Source organism: Gopherus flavomarginatus, chromosome 4 (genome assembly GCF_025201925.1).
Source record: "Gopherus flavomarginatus isolate rGopFla2 chromosome 4, rGopFla2.mat.asm, whole genome shotgun sequence".
Taxonomy (NCBI): Eukaryota; Metazoa; Chordata; order Testudines; family Testudinidae; genus Gopherus; species Gopherus flavomarginatus.
In genome coordinates, this window is record NC_066620.1 from 169,577,858 (window position 1) to 169,598,039 (window position 20,182).

The 20,182-nt window shown below is 37.5% G+C and overlaps 1 protein-coding gene across 1 annotated transcript; it reads left to right on the plus strand.

Moving 5' to 3' along the window:
* The first annotated feature begins 2,089 nt into the window (after positions 1-2,089).
* On the plus strand, positions 2,090-19,936 carry RAB23 (RAB23, member RAS oncogene family). Its single transcript, XM_050951010.1, has 7 exons — positions 2,090-2,215; positions 7,268-7,477; positions 8,426-8,511; positions 10,622-10,778; positions 12,473-12,555; positions 13,843-13,935; positions 14,791-19,936. The coding sequence occupies exons 2-7, from the start codon at positions 7,323-7,325 to the stop codon at positions 14,928-14,930; spliced, it is 714 nt and encodes a 237-aa protein (XP_050806967.1). The 5' UTR covers positions 2,090-2,215; positions 7,268-7,322; the 3' UTR covers positions 14,931-19,936.
* The last annotated feature ends 246 nt before the right edge of the window (positions 19,937-20,182 follow it).

Below are 20,182 nucleotides of genomic sequence, written 5' to 3' on the forward strand. Positions count from 1 at the left end.
CAAAGTTACATTTAGTCATATTCAAACACATATTGTTTGCTTGTACCCAGTTCACCAAACTATCAAGACTGCTCTCAATCAATGACATGTCCTCTTCATATTTACTACTTCCCCAATTTTTGTATCAACTGCAAACTTTATCAATGATGATGTTATGTTTTCTTCCAGGTCATTGATAAAAATTTTAATTAGCGAAAGGCCAAGAACCAATCCCTGCAGAACATCACTGAAAACACCCACTCAATGAAAATTCCCCATTAACAATTACATTTGGAGACCTATCAGTTAGCCAGTTTTTAATCAATTTAGTGTGGGCCATGTTAATTTTATATTGTTCCAGTGTTTTAATCAAAATGTTGTGCTGAGAACTAACAATGACAACTGGAATCACAATGGGAGTGTTGTTCTTCACATAGTAAGTGCTATATAACATATAGTCTGAAAAATCAGGCCCTAGATATTACAAATGGGGCACTCAACATTAACAGACTCTTGACTTTACTCTCTCTGTACTTCAGTTCCCCAGCTGTAAAAGGGTATAATAATATCACCTTACTTCACATGTGTTCTGAAAATACATTCATTTGTATCTGTACAGCACTCCAATGCTACAGTGATGAGCACCATAAAAAAATAAATAAATTAATAATTCTGATTTTAAAACAGGGTTTGTATAGCGTGCAATTAAGGCTGAGGAACACACACTGAACACATTTTAATAGCATAACAAAACAATTCTTCACTTGTCTCTATGTTCAGATATTAGCACATTTAAGATTTTAGTCATAAAATAGTTTCTCTCCCCTTGTCTGGTATTTTTTGAAAGGGCATGAAAGTGACCGGGTTCCATAAGAGGGTCTGATTCTCCATATTGTTTACTCTGGAGCCAGAAAGCATCACAGGGTTTATATCTACTAGACTTTTGAGGGGCCCTAGACTGGTCCTTACATTTCACACGTGAAGCCTAGAAAGAAGGAGCAAAGAATCCTGTAGCACCTTATAGACTAACAGACATTTTGGAGCATGAGCTTTCGTGGGTGAATACCCACTTTGTCAGATGCATGCATCTGACGAAGTGGGTATTCACCCACGAAAGCTCATGCTCCAAAACATCTGTTAGTCTATAAGGTGCCACAGGATTCTTTGCTGCTTTTACAGATCCAGACTAACACAGCTACCCCTCTGATACTAGAAAGAAGGAGTGGTCAGTGTCCAGACTACAAATGCATTAGGTGCCTTGAGTTCCCTGATGAGAGGATGGATCTTGGATGTTCTCAGTGGTGGCAGATGACAGAACAAGGAGCAATGGTCTCAAGTTGCAGTGGGGGAGGTCTAGGTTGGATATTAGGAAACACTATTTCACTAGGAGGGTGGTGAAGCACTGGAATGGGTTACCTAGGGAGGTGGTGGAATCTCCACCATTGGAGGTTTTTAAGGCCTGACTTGACAAAGCCCTGGCTGGGATGATTTAGTTGGTGTTGGCCCGCTTTGAGCAGGGGGTTGGAATAGATACCTCCTGAGGTCTCTTCCGACCCTAATCTTCTGTGATAATCCATTAATTCAAGGCACAAAGTCTAGTGAGGGCAACCCCATGCAGTCCAGTCCACCTATACCGTCTCTCTTTTGGATGGTGATGTAGAGACGGGAGACCCCTAGACTGGGGATTAGGCAGGGCTCACTCTGACGCTTCCTCTGGCATTTGGGGAGGATTCATCCACCCTTGTGAAAGTTTTCAAGCATTCAGCTCAGCTCTCTCCATGAGCCCAATCCCCAGCTGTGAGCAGCCCCACCTACTCTCCTCCATGACTTTAGGGGTTGTTGTAGTTTAATCCCACACTCAACAGCCGGTTCTAGTTTCTATAACGGGCCTGCACCAGAACCCTGCAGCCAAGCACCTCTGGAGCGACAGCGCGCGTCCCCCTCAGCGGCTGTCCACGGCGAGGGAAGCCCGGGGCCCTGCTCCAGCGCACTCCCTGCCTAGCGGCCGCCGCTGCCGCTGGCTGCAGCCGCTTTAGGGGGAGGCAACGGGCGGGGACCTCTCCGCGCCGAGCCCGCGGCCCTGACGGTGTTTCCGGGTGCGGGAGCCGGGATGTGCGTCCGGGTTGGGTTGGCTCCGCTGCCCGGTTTCCTCCCGCCTCCTGGTCTCCCAGACGGAGCCGCAGCCGCTCAGCCTGCAGCGGCCCCCCAGCTTCCCAGGGCCAGCGCCTCCGAGCGGGTCTGTGAGCCGCTGGGGTGCAGCACCGGGGGATGGGGGGCGCGGAGCCGGGTTCAGGGAGGCGGGGGCGGGCCCGCTGCGATGCCGGGGGGAGCGCGGAGCCGGGTGCCGGGTGGGGATGGGAGGGGACTAGACGGAGGAGACGCGGGCTGGGGGCTCGGTTACTCGGTGGGCGGGGGGAGGGGTGTTGCTGCCGCCGGCGGGGCTGGCAGCCCCTGCGGGGTCGGGTTACCCTGCCCCGGGAGGATGCTACGCGGCGGTGGGGCTGGGCGCCCTGGGCTCGCACTGTGCGCGATGCGCAGGGCCCCGCCTGCAGTGCAGTTTGGGCGGACGCGCTGTGGTTTGGTTACCGCGGCCGGGGCGCTGCGGACGCGGGTTGGCTTGTCCTGGCCTCGGTGGGGAAGGAAAGCGGCTGGGCGGTGGGGCTGCTTGATTTACCTAGGGAAGGGAAGCGAGTGAGTGTGCAAATGCCCTGAAAAGAACAACATCGGGAGGGGTTAAGGAGGCAGCATGTACGAGCCCGGCTGGGATCATCCTGTTCCCTTAAGAGCGGTATTGCTGCAATGGGGAAGCGTAGGGTTTGTCACAGTTACACTTGGGACTAGCCTAAGCATCCTTTAGAAAGCCAGTGTACAAGCGTTTTGACGCTACAGTTTTGTTTGTGCAGACACCTTAACAGTTCTCCCAGATAAATGTCTTTCCGTATAGAGTATAAGCAGTGACAGAAAATGACAAGACAGCTTCCAGTGTCTTCAGTGTACTTGGAATTTTAGCTATTCTTTGTGATTATTCCCTAAAAATGTGTATGTGTATATATATATATATGTGTGTGTGTGTGTGTCATAACTATATTTACTACACTAATAGATAGTATAGTGGTACTTAAATACTTACATGCAGGGGTGCTGGAAATGGAAGAACTAAAGAGCCATCCCTTCACACTTTTTAAATGTGGAGCATGCACCCTATTTTGAGAACCTGAACTCAGAAGCGGCATAATGCCCCCATCCCTTAGCTGCCGACCAGAGCTGGGTGCTGTAACAACAGATGCTTTCCCTTGGCCCGGCCACCCTTCTGTCATGTCAGGGGGCGGACTCTGGGCCAATTTTGAGTGGCATTGCAAACCTATGCACTGGGTCACAATGCCACACACTGAAATTGGGCCCAGCTGCCCCATAGTCATGATGGAGGGGCAGCCAGGCCAAGCCTGGCCCCCACACTTTTGCAATCCTTGTGGTGCCACTGCTTACATGGATGAGAAGAGGGGAGGGCATCAGGCATTCCAGCTTTGCCAGTGTGTGGCTTTGGACAAGTCCCTTTATCACTCTATTTTCTCTTCTGTAAGAACAGGAAAATACTTCTCACAAGAGATACTTAATACTATTGAAATGCTAGTTATTCATTTTATAATATCCAAATATTGCAAAAAGCAGTGCTTTCATTACTCATAGGAGACTTCGCATTTTATGGGTGTAAGTTCAGGTTTGTTCACCACAACCCTCTGATAATTTCAAGTGTATGTGAAGTACTTGTTGCAACCTCAGAATGAAGCATGTTCAGAACATGTTTAACTTTAAATTTTTTCTGTGCTTTCATGTTAGAAATTTAGTTCATGCAAGAGCTGCACATTACTAATAATCTGTCTGTGAGCTTTGCCCATGTACACTAGTAATTTGGTCCTGTTTACAATTATGGAAATTTGCATCATTGCCATTACGCTGGTGTAAACTCGTAACAACGAGGTGCTGCCCCAGAGCAAAGCTGAGTTTGCAGTGGTGCAGCTTATTTTGGTAACATACCAAAGTTACCTTGATTTTTTTTTTTTAAACTTTCTAAAGGGGCAATCTGTGTATAGTGGACAATGCCTAGCTCAGTGTGGATGCTTACAGAATACAAATAATAACTCTCATGTCGGTTTACATGGTAATTATTCCTTAATTACTTCACTTTTGATTTGAACTTTGGGGAGAAGACATTCTTTAAATTCAAGTCTGACTTCAGTTATTTTCTTGATATAAAATAATTCAGAATTCCCTAATATTTTTAAGGAAGAAAATACAAAATTGAGAAAGCATAGAAGCAATTGTGAAATAAGTGCAGTATCATGATAACATTATAAAAATTGTTTGAAAGAAAATTCTGCTTCATATAAACCTGCTGTACAAACATGACAATACAATCCTGCCTATTATTTTTAAATATACTATAATAAATAACTTGCATCTTGGTAAACACTTATTTACCATGTCAAAGGATAAGTAAACAATTTCAGTGCCTACATTTGCCTGACAGTGGTATTTGTTCATTCTCTGGAAAAGAATTGCTATTCAGACAGATTAACAAGCATCAATATAAGGCATGTGGCTTTGGAATCAAAAACTTACTAATTGTACAGTCAAACATTTCCTGAGGAATCCGTATGAGATACATATGTGGGTATTAGGAGCAGAGATAGGGGAAATAGGTGTGAATTTAGGTCCTAATCCTGTTCTTATTGAGGTCAATGGCAAAAGTCTAAATGATTTTATGGGAAGCCGTATCAGGCTTGGTATACCTATTAGAAATCGAATCGGAGGCGTTTAAGCTAAATACATCTCTTGTAACCAAAATGCAGGTATTTGCATAATAGAATGCTATGTTTCCCCCATTTACACAACCTGCTGAGACCAAAAGATCTTTTTTCTGTAAACTCTCATTTTAGGCAGCTGTTGGCTTGGAGGCTGCCAAGGAGAAATCCTGTCAATAGGATACAACAAATTCAGTTACATTTCTAACTGTAAAAACAAAAGACACCAAAAACTCATGTATTTGCCTTTGTATATTTTGGATGCATATTTCATCCTTTTCATAAGGCAATACACTGTAGATTGTGTATTTGCCAAATAGCAGATTTGTAAAGTTGCTTAAGACTAATAGTAGCTCTAGTTTCACAAGCAGTTTGTGGCACATAGCAACATAACTTATTTTCAGAGTTTACACAAAGTACATGTTAGAATAGAAATAATGCTAAACTTTTATCATCGTTTGTAAAAACAGTGTGCTTTCAGTGCTGCCCTGTTGTTGGTACTACTGCTGTGTATTATTTGTATCATGGTGGTGCCTAGAAACCCAAACATAGATAGGAGCCCGTTGTACTAGGCTTGGTACAAACATAGTAAGAGACCATTTCTGCCCTTAACAGTTCAATCTAAATAAGCAAGACAAAAAAAGGAAGTATTTTTATTAGGGTTGTTAAGCAATTAACAAATTGTGATTAATTGCAAAATTAATCGCTCTGCTAAACAATAATAGAATACCATTTATTTAAATATTTGTGGATGTTTTCTACATTTTCAAATATATTGAGTTTAATTATAACACAGAATACAAAGTATAAGGTACTCACTTCCTATTTATTTTTATTACAAATATTTGCACTGTAAAAAACAAAATGAATAGTATTTTTCAGTTCACCTAATACAAGTACTGTAGTGCAATCTCTTTATCATGAAAGTTTAACTTACAAAAGTAGAATTATATACAAAAAAAATGTTTTATTTTTGAATGCAATGTAAAACTTTAGAGCCTACAAGTCCACTCAGTCCTACTTCTTGTTCAGCCATAACTCACACAAACAAGTTTGTTTACAATTTGCAGGAGTTAATGTTGCCCGCTTCTTGTTTACAAAGTCACCAGAAAGTGAGAACAGGCATTCACATGGCACTGTCGTAGCTAGCAACACAAGATATTTATGTGCCAGATGTGCTAAAGATTCATACGTTCCTTCATGCTTCAACCACTATTCCAAAGCACATGAGTCCATGCTGCTGATGGGTTCTGCTCAATAATGATCCAAAGCAGAGTGGACTGACGCATGTTCATTTTCATCATGTGAGTCAGATGCCACGAGCAGAAGGTTGATTTTGTTTTTTGGTGTTTCGGGTTCTGTAGTGTCTGCATTGGAGTGTTGCTCTTTTAAGACTTTTCAAAGCCTGCTCCACACCTCGTCCCTCTCAGATTTTGGACGGCGCTTCAGATTCTTAAATCTTGGGTCGAGTGCTGTAGCTATTTTTGGAAATTTCATATTGGTACCTTCTTTGCGTTTTGTCAAATCTGCAGTGAAAGTGTTTTTAAAACAAACGTGCTGGGTCATCATCGGAGACTGCTATAACGTGAAATGTGGGTAAAACAGAGCAGGAGACATACAATTCTCCCCCAAGGAGTTCAGTCACAGAGTTAATTAACAGTATTTTTTTTTTAAACGAGCCTCATCAGCATGAAAGCATGTCCTCTGGAATGGTGGCCAAAGCATGAAAGGGCTAATGAATATTTAGCATATCTGGTACATAAATACCTTGCAACGTGGGCTACAAAAGTGCCATGCAAACATCTGTTCTAACTTTCAGGTGACACTGTAAATATGCAGCAGGAAACAGTATCTCCCATAAATGTAAACAAACTTGTTTATCTTAGTGTTTGACTGAACAAGAAGCAGGACTGAGTGGACTTGTAGCCTCTAAAGTTTTACATTGTTTTATTTTTGAGTGCAGTTATGTAACAAAACAAATCTACATTTGTAAGTTGTACTTTCACGATAAAGAGATTGTACTACAGTGTTTGTATGAGGTGAATTGAAAAATACTATTTCTTTTATCATTTTACAGTGCAAATATTTGTAATCCAAAATAATAATATAACATGAGCACTGTACACTTTGTATTCTGTGTTGTAATAGAAATCAATATATTTGAAAATATAAAAAAACCAAAAAATATTTAATAGAATAACAATGCGATTTAATGGTGCTTAATTTTTAAAATCATGATTCTTTTTTTTTTTTAGTTAATCACGTGACTTTGCTGCGATTAATTGACAGCCCTCATTTTTAGCCCTATTTTATAGATGGAGAACTGAGGCACAGAGATGCAAAGTTATTTTTCCAAAGTCACACAAGAAGTCTTTAGCAGAGCTGGAAATTGAAACCGGATTTTGAGAGTCCAGCCCAGTGCCTATTTACAAGACCTCTTTCTATTTACAGTATTTTTATGAACATAATATTTACTTCAATTACAGATTTGGGAGATAAAATTCATGCTCCTGAAGTAACTAGAGGTTCTCAGCTGCAGAGATGTTGGAGGAGGATATGGAAGTGGCCATCAAGGTGGTGGTGGTAGGAAATGGAGCAGTTGGGAAGTCCAGTATGATTCAGAGATATTGCAAAGGAATTTTTACAAAAGACTACAAGAAAACTATTGGAGTAGATTTCTTGGAGAGACAAATTCAGTATGTATTCAGCAGATGTCATGCTACTTCTGCCTTTATTTCCTTAGTGCTGTTGTGATTAGCAGGCATGTGGAGATTTGGAACTCAAACTATCTCCCAGACTAAAGATTGGGGAATTTTTATTTATTTTTATTTTTTTTACATCTTGTTCAGAGGGCTAAAAGTGAAGCATATGTGTAGTAATTGGATCACTCAGTTTTCCACACGGGTACAAGATTTATAATTTTGAAATAAAAAATAAAACTGACTTTCAGACATATTTGATGACTTTTCTAAGAGGTTTGTATATGTTAAGTGCTGATTTTTATTTGCATTCCTTGTTTTTATAAAAAGGAAACATTTATTATAAGCTATGTGGTTAAAAATGAAAGCAGGAGTTCAGTATGTAAAATGGTTTCAAATAGCTGTTTCAGACTCTTAGATTACTAGTAGTGTAAGCAGATGATATCTAACATATTTAAAGGAGGAGAAGATATTAAGGTAATGAAAAACATAAGTTCGCAGATCACCTAAGTAAATAAGTTAAATAAATAAATGTGTTGAAGGAGAACTGTTCGGGAGCATAGGTTCTCTTTGCATTTTTTTTTCTTTTTAAGACACAGGATTTACAAAATCCAGTATGAATTTTAAAAAACATGATTTTTGTCCCTTTTTTTTGTTTTTTTTATCTTTGAACATTTTCTGTCCTATTGGAAATTTGAGCTCAACAGCATTGCACTAGATCATACTAGCCAAGGAGAGACTGAGACTAGTCCTTTTCTTCTCTGTCCAAGCAGAATGAAGTGCAAAAAAAGTAAACCGTATCTGTGATGAAAAATTTTTTCTCATCCAAAATACATTATAAACAAGAGAAATGTTTTTAATAGGTGTGCTTTGTTTTGAGTGTCTCTTTAGTCTTGAGTCTCTGAATTCAGTGTGTTGCTGAAACATTTATTCCATTTATTTCAGAGTTAATGATGAAGATGTCAGGCTGATGTTGTGGGACACCGCAGGTCAAGAGGAGTTTGATGCAATAACTAAGGCCTATTATAGAGGTTAAAAAACCCTATATTTTACATCTTGGTGTTTATTTAATTTTTGTAGGTAACTTGAGAAAAATGTAATACAGTTGGCCTAACCAACTTTCTTTTTTGAATAATAGAGATGTTTTATATGTAATGGCAATGTGAAGACCAGTTCAGTTATCGACACTATTCCTTTTTTTTCCCAAATAGGAGGGAACCTTTTCAGATTCTTTAATATTTATTCCCAGACATGCAGTATATCTGACTTCATTAAAGTGCCATTGAATGTGAAATTCACAGAGCTGCCATTTAAATAGGATAGAACATAATTAGTCTAATGGCTGGATAGATTTCTGACGCCAGAAGGAAAGTGTGTGCGGGGGAGAGAGAGAAGACTTGGTGTCAGAACCTTTTTTGTATATGTGTAACTAAACAAGTTCTTCCAACCCCAGAATTTATCATGGATAAAAAAAGAAAAAAACTAAACTGAAATCGGAAATAATATACTTTGCTCCTATATCGCACTCTTTAAAAGTAAGTCACTCTAAAGTACTTAATGTATGACAGTTTAAACGGACTTCTAAAAGAATTTTGGTGAGCCATAGCACTCAGTGGAAAAATTGAAAGACATTGACATAGACACGTCTAACTAAGCTAGTTGAATGGGAAACAAGAGCAGATAAAATTTAGTGTTGACAAATACAAGGTAATGCACATTGGAGGGAATAATTTGATCTACACATACACTTTTCTGATTATAAATTATTTGTATCAGCTCAGGAAAAAGACCTGGACATCACTGTGGACACCTCAATGAAAACCGCTGCCCAATATGTAGCTGTGGTCAAAAAAGCAAACAAGATGATGGATACATCAAGAACAGGATAGGGAATGATATGGAAAATAATACAGTGTCATATATCTCAGTGGAATGCCCTTGCCTGGTATACTGTGTGTAGCTCTTATCACTGTAGAGGAAAAAAGAAATAGGTGTTAAAGATGGGTGATGAGAATAATTAGGATCATAGAAAAATCCTCAGATTGGAAAATTTGGGCATGTTTCACCTAGTAAGAAAATGAATAAGGGGGGACCTGAGAAAAGTATACACAGCAGTGAACTAGATTGAGACCTTCTACCTGCTCTCATAAAATAACAAAGGGATATTCAATTAAACTGAAACTTGGAAAGTTCACACTGATTAAAGGAAATATTTTCCACAAAGTGCCCAGTTAGATATCTGCCACAGGATATTCTTGAGGTCAGGCAGAATTCACAAAAATATTAAATATTTATGTAGGTAACAAGTATCCAGCATTATAATAGTAACTATTAAACAGAAGTTTTGAAAGGAATATAAACGATCGAGTATTTTCCTGTGTTTTCAAGCTTGCTGATGACTTCGGGCCACTGGATAATCAAGAGACCATTGATGCAAATTTTCAGTAATGATTGTCAGCCACCTTACAAGTAACGCATTCAGTAGCCAATTGACAATCCATTTTCACTACTATCACAATAGCAAAAGAGTTGCTGCCCCTGTGTATAAATGCTGTAAAATTGTAAAATTCTGGTCATTTCCTTCAAAACAACATGAGGGAAATGTGCATGAATTAGAAATTAACTTTTTTTTAAAGCTCTGAGAAAATTGTTCGTAAAACAAAACAAAACTGAAAATTTTAACTTTTCAAGCAAAAAACCTCCAAAAAAAATTGCTACAGCATTTTTTCACCTGAATTTGTAAACTAAATGTAACAAATCTCAGAAGTAGATGGCATACATACAGTATGAAGTATCTTTACAGATATTAAAGATTACCTAGGTACGTGAATGGCCCTTACCGTAGTATCTGAGAAGCCTCCCATATTAGTAAAAATAAGCAACAGACAGACCTCTCTCTCTCCCTTCCCCTTCCCCCTCTTTCTCTGCCTGCTGGAGTAGCTTGAAATGTTGCAGAATGACAACTATCTTGAAGAACAGTATTAATGACCAAAATAAGATGACAGTCTATTAATCTTACTTTAAGGCTCCCTAACCATCATTTTGACACAATATAGTAATAAAACTCTGCCTGTCTGAAATGCAATGAAAAACCACCATATCCCAAATACCCTTTTATAGATTTATCTTTATTTTTTTTAGGAGCCCAGGCTTGTGTGCTTGTATTTTCTACTACTGACAGGGATTCTTTTGAAACAATCCCCATCTGGAAGGAGAAAGTTGTGGCTGAAGTTGGAGACATCCCCACGGTGCTTGTGCAGAATAAGATTGACCTCCTGGATGATTCTTGTATAAAGAAGTAGGCATTTCATCATTCTGTCTTTTGAAATCAGAGGATTTATTGCAGTCTTTTATTTTTCAAAATCTATGGGAGTTGATGGTGAAGACTCATGTAATCGTATGTTTACTAAATTTCCAAACGTAGGGCCTAATTCTGCAACCACACTTGGATAATTCCACAAACCTCAGTGGTGCTATTCCCGTGAGTAAAGTTACTCATGTACTTTGTGTTTTCCAGATTAGGGAGTTAGTGCTCACTTTAAGTTTTTTTTTTCTTTTGTTTTCTAAGCACCTTCAAAAATGAACAGGGAACCCTGTAAATAGTCTGGTTGGGCCACAATGAGAAATTACTCCATTTTGTACTCAGAGAGCTGTAAAATATGCCTTCTCTGCAGCCCAAATTTTACAATAGTTGTTAAACTCAGTTGTAGCCCAACCACGTTATATACTCTGGTTTGGTTAGTGAATGCACACAGTTGCCAAACTGTGTTAAACAGATTTTTAAAATGTGCCTTTACAGGTTTGCTTTTGTTTTCTCTCCTTGAAATTTTTTTTCATATACTCATGTTTTATCAAAGTACTGTATTTCCATATTATAGAAATTTACCTTCCATTAACATCCACAAACTCAGTCACTCTCAGCTCCCTCTTCCCGGGTCTCTCCTCCATAGACTGAGTTGTCAATTCATTCTATTCCACGCTGTCCCGGGAATCAAACTCAGAAATTGCAACTCACATTGCCCCCAGCATCCACTTTCTGTGCTCCTATTTGTGCCTGTGGAGAAAGTTGAATGACCATGCTGAATACTTCCACTATTAATTCAGTCTCCCCTCCTTTAGTTCTGCAGTATTCCTGGTCTAGCTAAACTACTTCTCCCTGTCATAGTTTCCTACACTGACTATCCTCGCTTCCTGTTCTCCCCCTTTGATATCCTCCTAAAGCTCAACTTCCCCTTCCTTCACCCACACAGGATATTACTGATTTTCAAAGAGAAAATAAACAAGATCAGATGTGACCTCCTCTTTCATCCATGTCACCAACACTGAGGTTTCTCACCTCTTTTACTTCTGTAAACCTTCCTCTTCATCCCTTCCCACCTCATGACATCCCCTGTCCCAGTTCTTATGCCCTCCCTCAACTCCTTAAAATTTCATTTTCAAGTTTTCCCCTCACAATACAAACATAATGTGGTCTCCCACTTACTTTAACAACTCCTCCCCCCAAAACCCTCATCCCTTTCCAACTAATGCCCTGTCCTTTGCCTTTCATCTCTAAACTCTGCCTCAGGTTTATTTTTTCCAGCTCTTTGGTCCCTTCCAGTGTGGTTCCCCTCTCTCTACTCCAGCAAGATAATCTCTAAGATCTTCCTTGTCTCTCTGTCCACACTACTAAAATTTTCATTCAGGCCCTCCTAATCTGCTGTCTTGATTAGTTGGAACCTCCTTCCCTTTGGCTTTTATGACACCCATCTCGCTACTGCCAGGGAGGTTTTTTAAAAACATAATCAAATAGATGTGAAAATGTAACAACTCTAAATTGAAAAGAAATGCTCCAACCAAAACATCTCATTGTTAAAGTGGACAGGTCATAAAGAGCAGCTATCTCCTCACCTGATCTTCTGACTAAATTAATTCCAAAGAATTTTGTGTACAGTATTGATAAACACTGGCATAATATACAAATCAGTATTTACATATCTTTCTGTTGTGCAGTGAAGAGGCAGAAGCATTGGCAAAAAAGTTGAAGTTAAGATTCTACCGAGCATCAGTGAAAGAGGACTTAAATGTAACTGAAGGTAAGAGATACGGCAAATGTAAGATTTTGTCCAGTCCTCTGCCATGTAGCATTGCACATCTGTGTAGCCTAGAGACTAATCCAGGGGTTTTATCACGTTTTTTTGGCCACTTATTTCCTGGCACTACACTGTAGTCACAGTAGGGAATAACATCTTACATTCGATTGTCACCTGATACAGTTATGTAACATTTTTTTCTTTACTTGTAGTTCTCTTCCGTTTTTCTTCCACACTTAAGCACTTCTGAAATTTTTACTTTTATCTTAAGTGATTTAAGTATCTAAATCTTATTGGCTTTCAATGGGAATTAGGCTCTGAAAATTTTACTGATAAGGATTAAATTTATGGATTACAAGTTGTTTAACAGTGTACAGTTGAACTTTATTGCTGAAAAACTTTGAACATGGATGCAGCTGTGTGTTAGTAATGTCATACCAACTTCTATAATAGTGCTATTTTTATGCATAAATTCAGCTTCATAATAGTAATATATTCCAGGCAGTGCCTTTCTGGGGCGGTTCTGGCATTTATAGGGCATTCTGTCATTCTGATTTAATCTCATTTCTTATATCACCAGACAAGATCCAGAAGTGCACTACCTATTTCTCCTTTTCACTTAGATTTTCATCCTGGTAAACACATTTGCAAGGGAAAAATAAACAAGTTTAAAAATCCACCTATATGTGTATTATTAAAGTAGCTTACTAAACAACTGCAGATAATTGTTGATACCGTGTATGGCTTCTGAAAATTCTCACATATAGTAGACTCCTCACAGTCCTATTCTCATCAATGTAGTAACAGTTAAATTAGTACTGAGAACAGTCATTGCCCAATTTTTGAATTTTGTTTTAAATCTTGGTTTACATGATTGCTATTATTTTTATTATAACACTTGCTGTAAGACCTATGTGTAGTAAATGCTTAAAGATGCTACCTTATTTTAACAGTATCTACAAGTGTAATCTTTATGACCACATTTATGTGCCCATTCACTGCGATATAAAGCATAATAAACTATATAAGGCCCTGATCTTGCAAGTGACTCTGGGTAGACCCAGGTGGAAGTTAGTGATACTCTGTACGGGTACAGCGAGCCCACATGGAACCGCTTACAGGACTGGGGTCCATAGTATCAAATCAGGTGCTTATAACTCAGCTTTGTTACCAAAATGAATCTCTAATACTAAGATGAGCTGATATATTATGAAGCTTTGCAGAGATGTCCATGTGGAGATCCCTATCTTAGATTCTCACACTTTGATAAGTATCTATTTTGTATTTCAGTTTTTAAATATTTGGCTGAAAAATATCTTCAAAGACTCAAACAACAAACAGCTGAAAATCCAGATGTAGTACATACAAGTAGTAACAAAATTGGTAAGTATGCAACAATAAACTGCAGCAAGTCAGTATTTTATGCTGATGAAGCCTACTATTAATTACCTAAGGATCTGATCCATCTTCCACTGGAGTCACAGGGAGTTGATTTCAGACTCCTAATTAGCTTTTTTCTACCTTACTATATTGTCTGTTATCCTTTTGTAATATAGTCAAACTAATGTACTAACAATTCTGGCCAATGTTTGTGAACTACTCTTTTTATTCAATTCTTGGGAAGAACATTGTAAGGACTTGAGACTGGATGTTTCCCTGACACTTGCCTTTTTTTTTTTTTTTTAAATGTAATTAGTATTAGTGTTAGTCATGCTGGAGCAGATATACAAAAGACTCACTGTGAAAAGATCTGGCATTTAATGAGAAGGGCTTTGTAAACTTTGCCTTTTGTAAGGAAACTTTGAACTTTAGTTCTTTAAAGCACTTTTGAGTCAACTGATTTTTTTTCTCCTTAAAGCCCTCTTCTTTTATAATACCCTTTTCCTCTTCTTTATCCCAACAAAGTTGCTAATTTAAAAGCCCTGTCATGTTTGTTTGTTGTATTACTCAACTAAACATAGTTTAGTGCTACTATCCAGTTCCTTAAGTGTACATTTTGTGCTAGTGTTAAACTTCACAGTGGCATGTATTTAACTCCAACTGGCTCTAGTTCAGAAACATAGCTTATTGAACTCGATCTGCAAGTAACCACAAGAATAGATAACTGTTCAGGAATTAAAGAGCTTGTGTTTGAGATGTATTATTATGCATAAGTAAATGCTTTGGCTTAAGATTCAACATGTAAAAGGTATAAAGAAATTCACAGAAATTACTGCTTTTTTTCTTTAAATTATGTAGGTGTTTTTAATACAGCTGGTGGAAGTCATTCGGGCCACAATTCTAGCACACTTAATGGTGGAGATGTCATCAACCTTAGACCGAACAAACAGAGGACCAAGAAAAACAGAAGTCCTTTTAGCAGTTGCAACATACCTTAGAACCACTTTTGGAAGGAAAAAGAATGACAGTCATTTGGATGAAGCTGTGCAATTAAATACGGAATACAGCCAGCTATAGAGGTATTTTACCAGTGGTCTAGCAAACCTTGCACCTACAGGATCCTTTATAGATGGTGGATTTAAATAATATTGCTGTTGCAATATTTATTTTGTATGTAAAGTGAGACCCCGGTGGCAAAAAAAAAAAAAAAAAAAAAAAGAAAATAGAACTATTATTGTCCCTATGCGTGTGTTTTTTGTTTTTGTTTTTTTAAATTGGATGAGTTTTCCTGTTTGAAGGAATGATGTACAAAGCTATGTAATAGGTTTGGCTGAATGGTTAAGCATATTAAAAAAGTAAGCATAGTGCTTACAAGTATTGGTACATAATAACAAGATCCAAGGTGAAGTAGCTTCCTTCCAATTACATTTACCTGCAAATTTGATAGAAGAGTGGTAGTCAACCAGGACTCTGAAAAGTAAAATGAGAAGCAAAAGGCAGACATCATATTTGTCAGATTACACTAATACATATTCTGGCAATTTTATTGGTGCAATAACTTTGTATATTATATGAATGTTAAGTAAGGCGTGCACGTAGATATTTGTTACAAGTACTCAGACACACGAGAGGATACAGTATTGGATTAAAATAGCATCCTTAAATTTTTTTTCACTTCTTAAAATTTTGCATTTCAAACGAGGCTTTCCAGAGGAGTTCTGTTCATTAATTAATTAACTCACTACGCTTTTTGGGCCTTATAACTTATGTTTAAAAAGAGATGTGCCAAAAACATTTTTTCCTTTTTATTTTGTAATGCACTACAGATATTTTTGTAAAGTTTGTTTGTCATAACAGGGTAAACAAGTAGTATTGTTTCTGATACTATCAGTCAGCTAAATGGAACCCATATGTTTTCAATTGTATTCCTGTCCAAAAATATATTGCTGACATCTAATATGTTCATGTAGCATGAACTATGAAAAGTATGTTGAATTTGCAGGGTGGGATGTCAACAAAATGTCGTAAGTTCTATTGAGAAATTCCACGGTAGGTGTAAACTGTGTGTTCTGGAGGATCCAAAAAGTTGTAGCTGAAGACTAAATCACACATTAAACTAATGAGACTCTCTTTAATGCTGTCTCATATTCAGAGTTATGCTGCTGGTTAAAAATCTAATTCTGCAATATCAGACCTAAGGGGTAAAGTTTTCAGAAGTGACTTAGGGCTTGCCTACACAGTGCACCAATACGCATTAGAGGGGTGTGATTCCTAAAGCACATCATGTTGCTCCTAAGTGACTCATATTCCTGCTAGCATGAACTAGAAGTTCCCTAGTGCACATTAACATAGACATCCAGTAGGGAACTTCTAGTTCATGCCAGCAGGGTTTTCATGCGCAAGTTAGTGCACAACACATTGTTGCACTTTGGAAATGACATCACTCTAGTGTGCATTGCCACCCTATGTGGACATTCAGGCATCTAAATCTAATTGAAAGTCAATAGAACTTAGGCTTCTAAATCACTAAGGTGCTTTTGAAAATTTCACCCTGTTCTCTCTGAGCATGCATTTTAAAAATGGCCATTTTGTTTTTGTATGGTGTCATATAATTTTAATTTTCTAGGATTTTCTATAACAAAGCTCTGCCAGCAACAAATGCAAAAATATTCTGCTTCAAGATATTTAGAATTGTAATAGTTTTTAAATGGATGCATTAGAGTGAAAATTACATGACCTGGAGCTGTAAGTATTCAATATAGATTGCTACACAATTCCTACTGATAACTGACTTTCATTATACCTTAATGGGTTGGTTTAATAGTTATACTTTCAGTTTAGTTTCTTTCATAATTTTTCTACTTTTTCCCCCCAATACCATGGGAGAATTTCTTGTCAAGTAAACATATAATGCAGTAAATCTGCACTCTTGTTAGTACATATTGGAGGAGGGACTTACCTTTTCATTAATTCATATAATAAGCATAATTTGTTAATTTCTGAGACCTGAAGCATGAAAACTGAAATGTACTCTTGGTCCACCAGTCTCACATGTTGGTAAACTATGTTCGTGGTGATACTTACGACACTAAATAATCTGAAGTGCTGTGTTGTATGTTAATATATTATATTTCCGGTGAAGTATCTTGTTTCTGTAACAAGCTGTTGCTGCATCTCCCATTGCTGGCAATGAGATGGGCATCGAAGCTCTCAATCCTCTCTTCTATTATAAAAAAAAAAAAAGTTCTTACTGAAGTGTTTCTTACATCCTCTGTTAGATAAAGGCCTTTATTTTTTAAAAGTGCATTTAATCATTGTATGGATGTATAAAAGGGGCCAAATCTTATCTCTTGTCAATTTCATGAGTAAAATAGCAGGATTTGGTAAGAAAGAGAATCAATCTCGTACATAATGTGACATCTCAACATTTCAGGAATTCAGTAGAGTGTATATTTGTGCAGAATTTTGTCAAACTTTTTTAATGTTGAAACTTTTACATTATGCCAGTAGCCTGCCAGTTTTACGTTTTTTAAAAAAGCAGGACTGTCCATAACTTCAGTTTTTGCCTTATTTAATTTTGTACAAAATACTGAAGAATAAGAGCCTTTATTTCACATAATTGCCATTTGTACTGCTATGTTTAAGGTCTGTCATTATAAACCACTTTTTTCAGGATTGAAAACTTGACAAAAGCGTCTATACCAGCTGAAACTTGTCAGAATTACCAAATATGAGGGAAGTTTAAATGTATTACAATGAGACTACTTGCATGCTTAAAGTTAAGCACATGTGTAAGTGGTTGAAGAGTCAGGTAGTAAGTAGTGTGGTTATCTTCCTTCCCACCTCTCACTCTAAAGTGGCTCTTCTTTTTATGTTTTAACTTTGTGGACAGTCAGTTTCCAATATGGCAGGAAGAGATGAAGAATGCAGCAAATTGACATTTGGATGATTAGTTTACTGTGCATTTGTGCTAATTAAAAATTTAAAGGATTTTAGCGTACAGATATGCAGCAGCAGACTAGCAAGTTGCAGAGTTCCTTGGGCACTCAGCTCCTCAGATGTAGTTTCTAACTTTTGGATGAATAACAGACATATTTAAATTATTAGTACTCCTACAGCTCCGTATGATTAGTTTTTAGTATAAACTGATGTTACAAAAAAAGAAAAACACATTCATGTGCACTCTCAATTAAAATATTTTGGAGAGAGTGCGGTTTACTCTCCAAAACTAAAACATACAGAGCTAGTAACAAAATGCCATGAGTGCATTTCATTCTGACGATGTTGTAGAAAAAGATGCGGTCCTCTGTTGGAAACCTGCAGCAGTGGGTTTACATACTGTATCATGAACAATTGTTCCCATCTCAACAAATTAAATGCTGTTCTATAGGTACAGTAAGAACGAGGCTAACTGCATTCCAGTTACATCTGTGACCTCTCTTGAATCTCTGCACTGGGTATCTTACTGACTGACTGATGCTGCCATTAAAATGAAAACGTCAGTAATTAGTTATGCCTTAGCTAAGTGAGTGTTTACTAAACTAGTGTTTACTATACACTACAGGAGCCATTTTTACTGTATCCATTCAATGAATGGGCTTGCTTCATTCAGTTAGGCCTGCCTTTTTAATGATACTTTTCACTAGGAGATGCTATTTGATATGAAGTAGGATGGCTATGATTCATTTTCCTTTGGAAATAACAAAGCTCTGAGTTGCAGGTTCAGTCATTTTACATTTTGTTTTGGTTAACCCAGCTTAACTTTTTAAAAATCATAGAATTTATAGCTTCAGAGCTTTCTGATTTTTCATTGTTTCCTAAAGGCAAAGCTTATCCTTTCAGTCCAAATGTGCATCACCATATTTTCAAGCTGATTTCCTGGTTTTTGTTTTATTACACTTAAACTTGTTTTACTCTTCTTTGTAATTAGTGATTTGACTATAGCTTATACTACACGGTAGCTTTTTTTTGTCACTTCCACAGATTGTATCTTTATAATAAAGGGAATTCAGCAGTTGAACACATTGTACTGCTCAGCGCTTGTGCCTGTTTACAGTGCATAATGCTCAGTGAACATGCACTTCGAACATGTTAATTCATAAGTCTGATAGCTATCAGTTAATCAGTAATATGAGAATTCATTATTTGCACTGGTGAATCTGCTTGTGGGTACTCATGCTTACAACTACACAATATATAAGCTTACTGTATTTCAATGATAATACCAAAAACTGCATTAGATTTCTAAATGTCTCTATAAATTTTTGCTCAGTAAGATGAAGAACAATTATGGTCCAATCAGCTTGCCTAGTTTCATCAAATTGCCTTTACTATATTGCTATAAAGAAAAATCACCTGTACTGATCATTAATATGTTCAGTAAAATCTGAGGGTTATAAATTCAAGCTATACTGTATTGTATTGTACTCCTAATACCTAATCAGAATTGGTAAGAAGAATTAACAGTGAGTCTTGCAAGAATAATAAATTTAAGACTTCACACATTATTACAGAAAGATGAGAAGTCTTTCAAACAATTAGAATTTTAAAGGTTTATTCCTCTTTTGTATGATGGGAGAGACCATGACCTAAAAGCCAAGTGAATCTTATTTAGGTGATACTAAAAATAGTCTCAGTCTCAAGTTACCAGTAGAATTAGGGTAATACTGATATATTATTTGTCTAGTGAGCATTCCTCCTCTCGCATTTGAAACAATAGGCTACTGACTAAACTTACTCAAGATATATTAAACAAAGAATTAGTTTGGGCCAGATGGGATATTTCTCTCATCACTAAAATAAAAATCCATTGTAACTAATAAGTGACTTATCTAAGTCGCATATTTCTATGAATCTGAATGGTTAAAACAAATCAAATGTATAACTTTTTATCACCATCATGTACCCAAGTAAATGTAATATACTTATTTTTTTTAGAAATTCATGTCAACATGACCTATAGTTAATACTCAAACAAGTGGAAAAATAAATGTTTCAAAATGAATACTTTGTGCGTGCTATTTCTATAAAACCACTGAAAGTTAATTTTAACCATCTGTTTTAAGTGACACTTAGCTGCATCACAGCAGTTTGTAAACATTACTTACTTGAATACTGTTTGGGCTACATAGCATGTTGATGCTCCTGTAGGTACGTTAAATTGTTGGGGCATCAAACTGCTAGAAATTGCTATACCCCTGTGGCTGTGTAACCAAATCTACATCTCCCTAACAGACCCATGTGAAGCAAT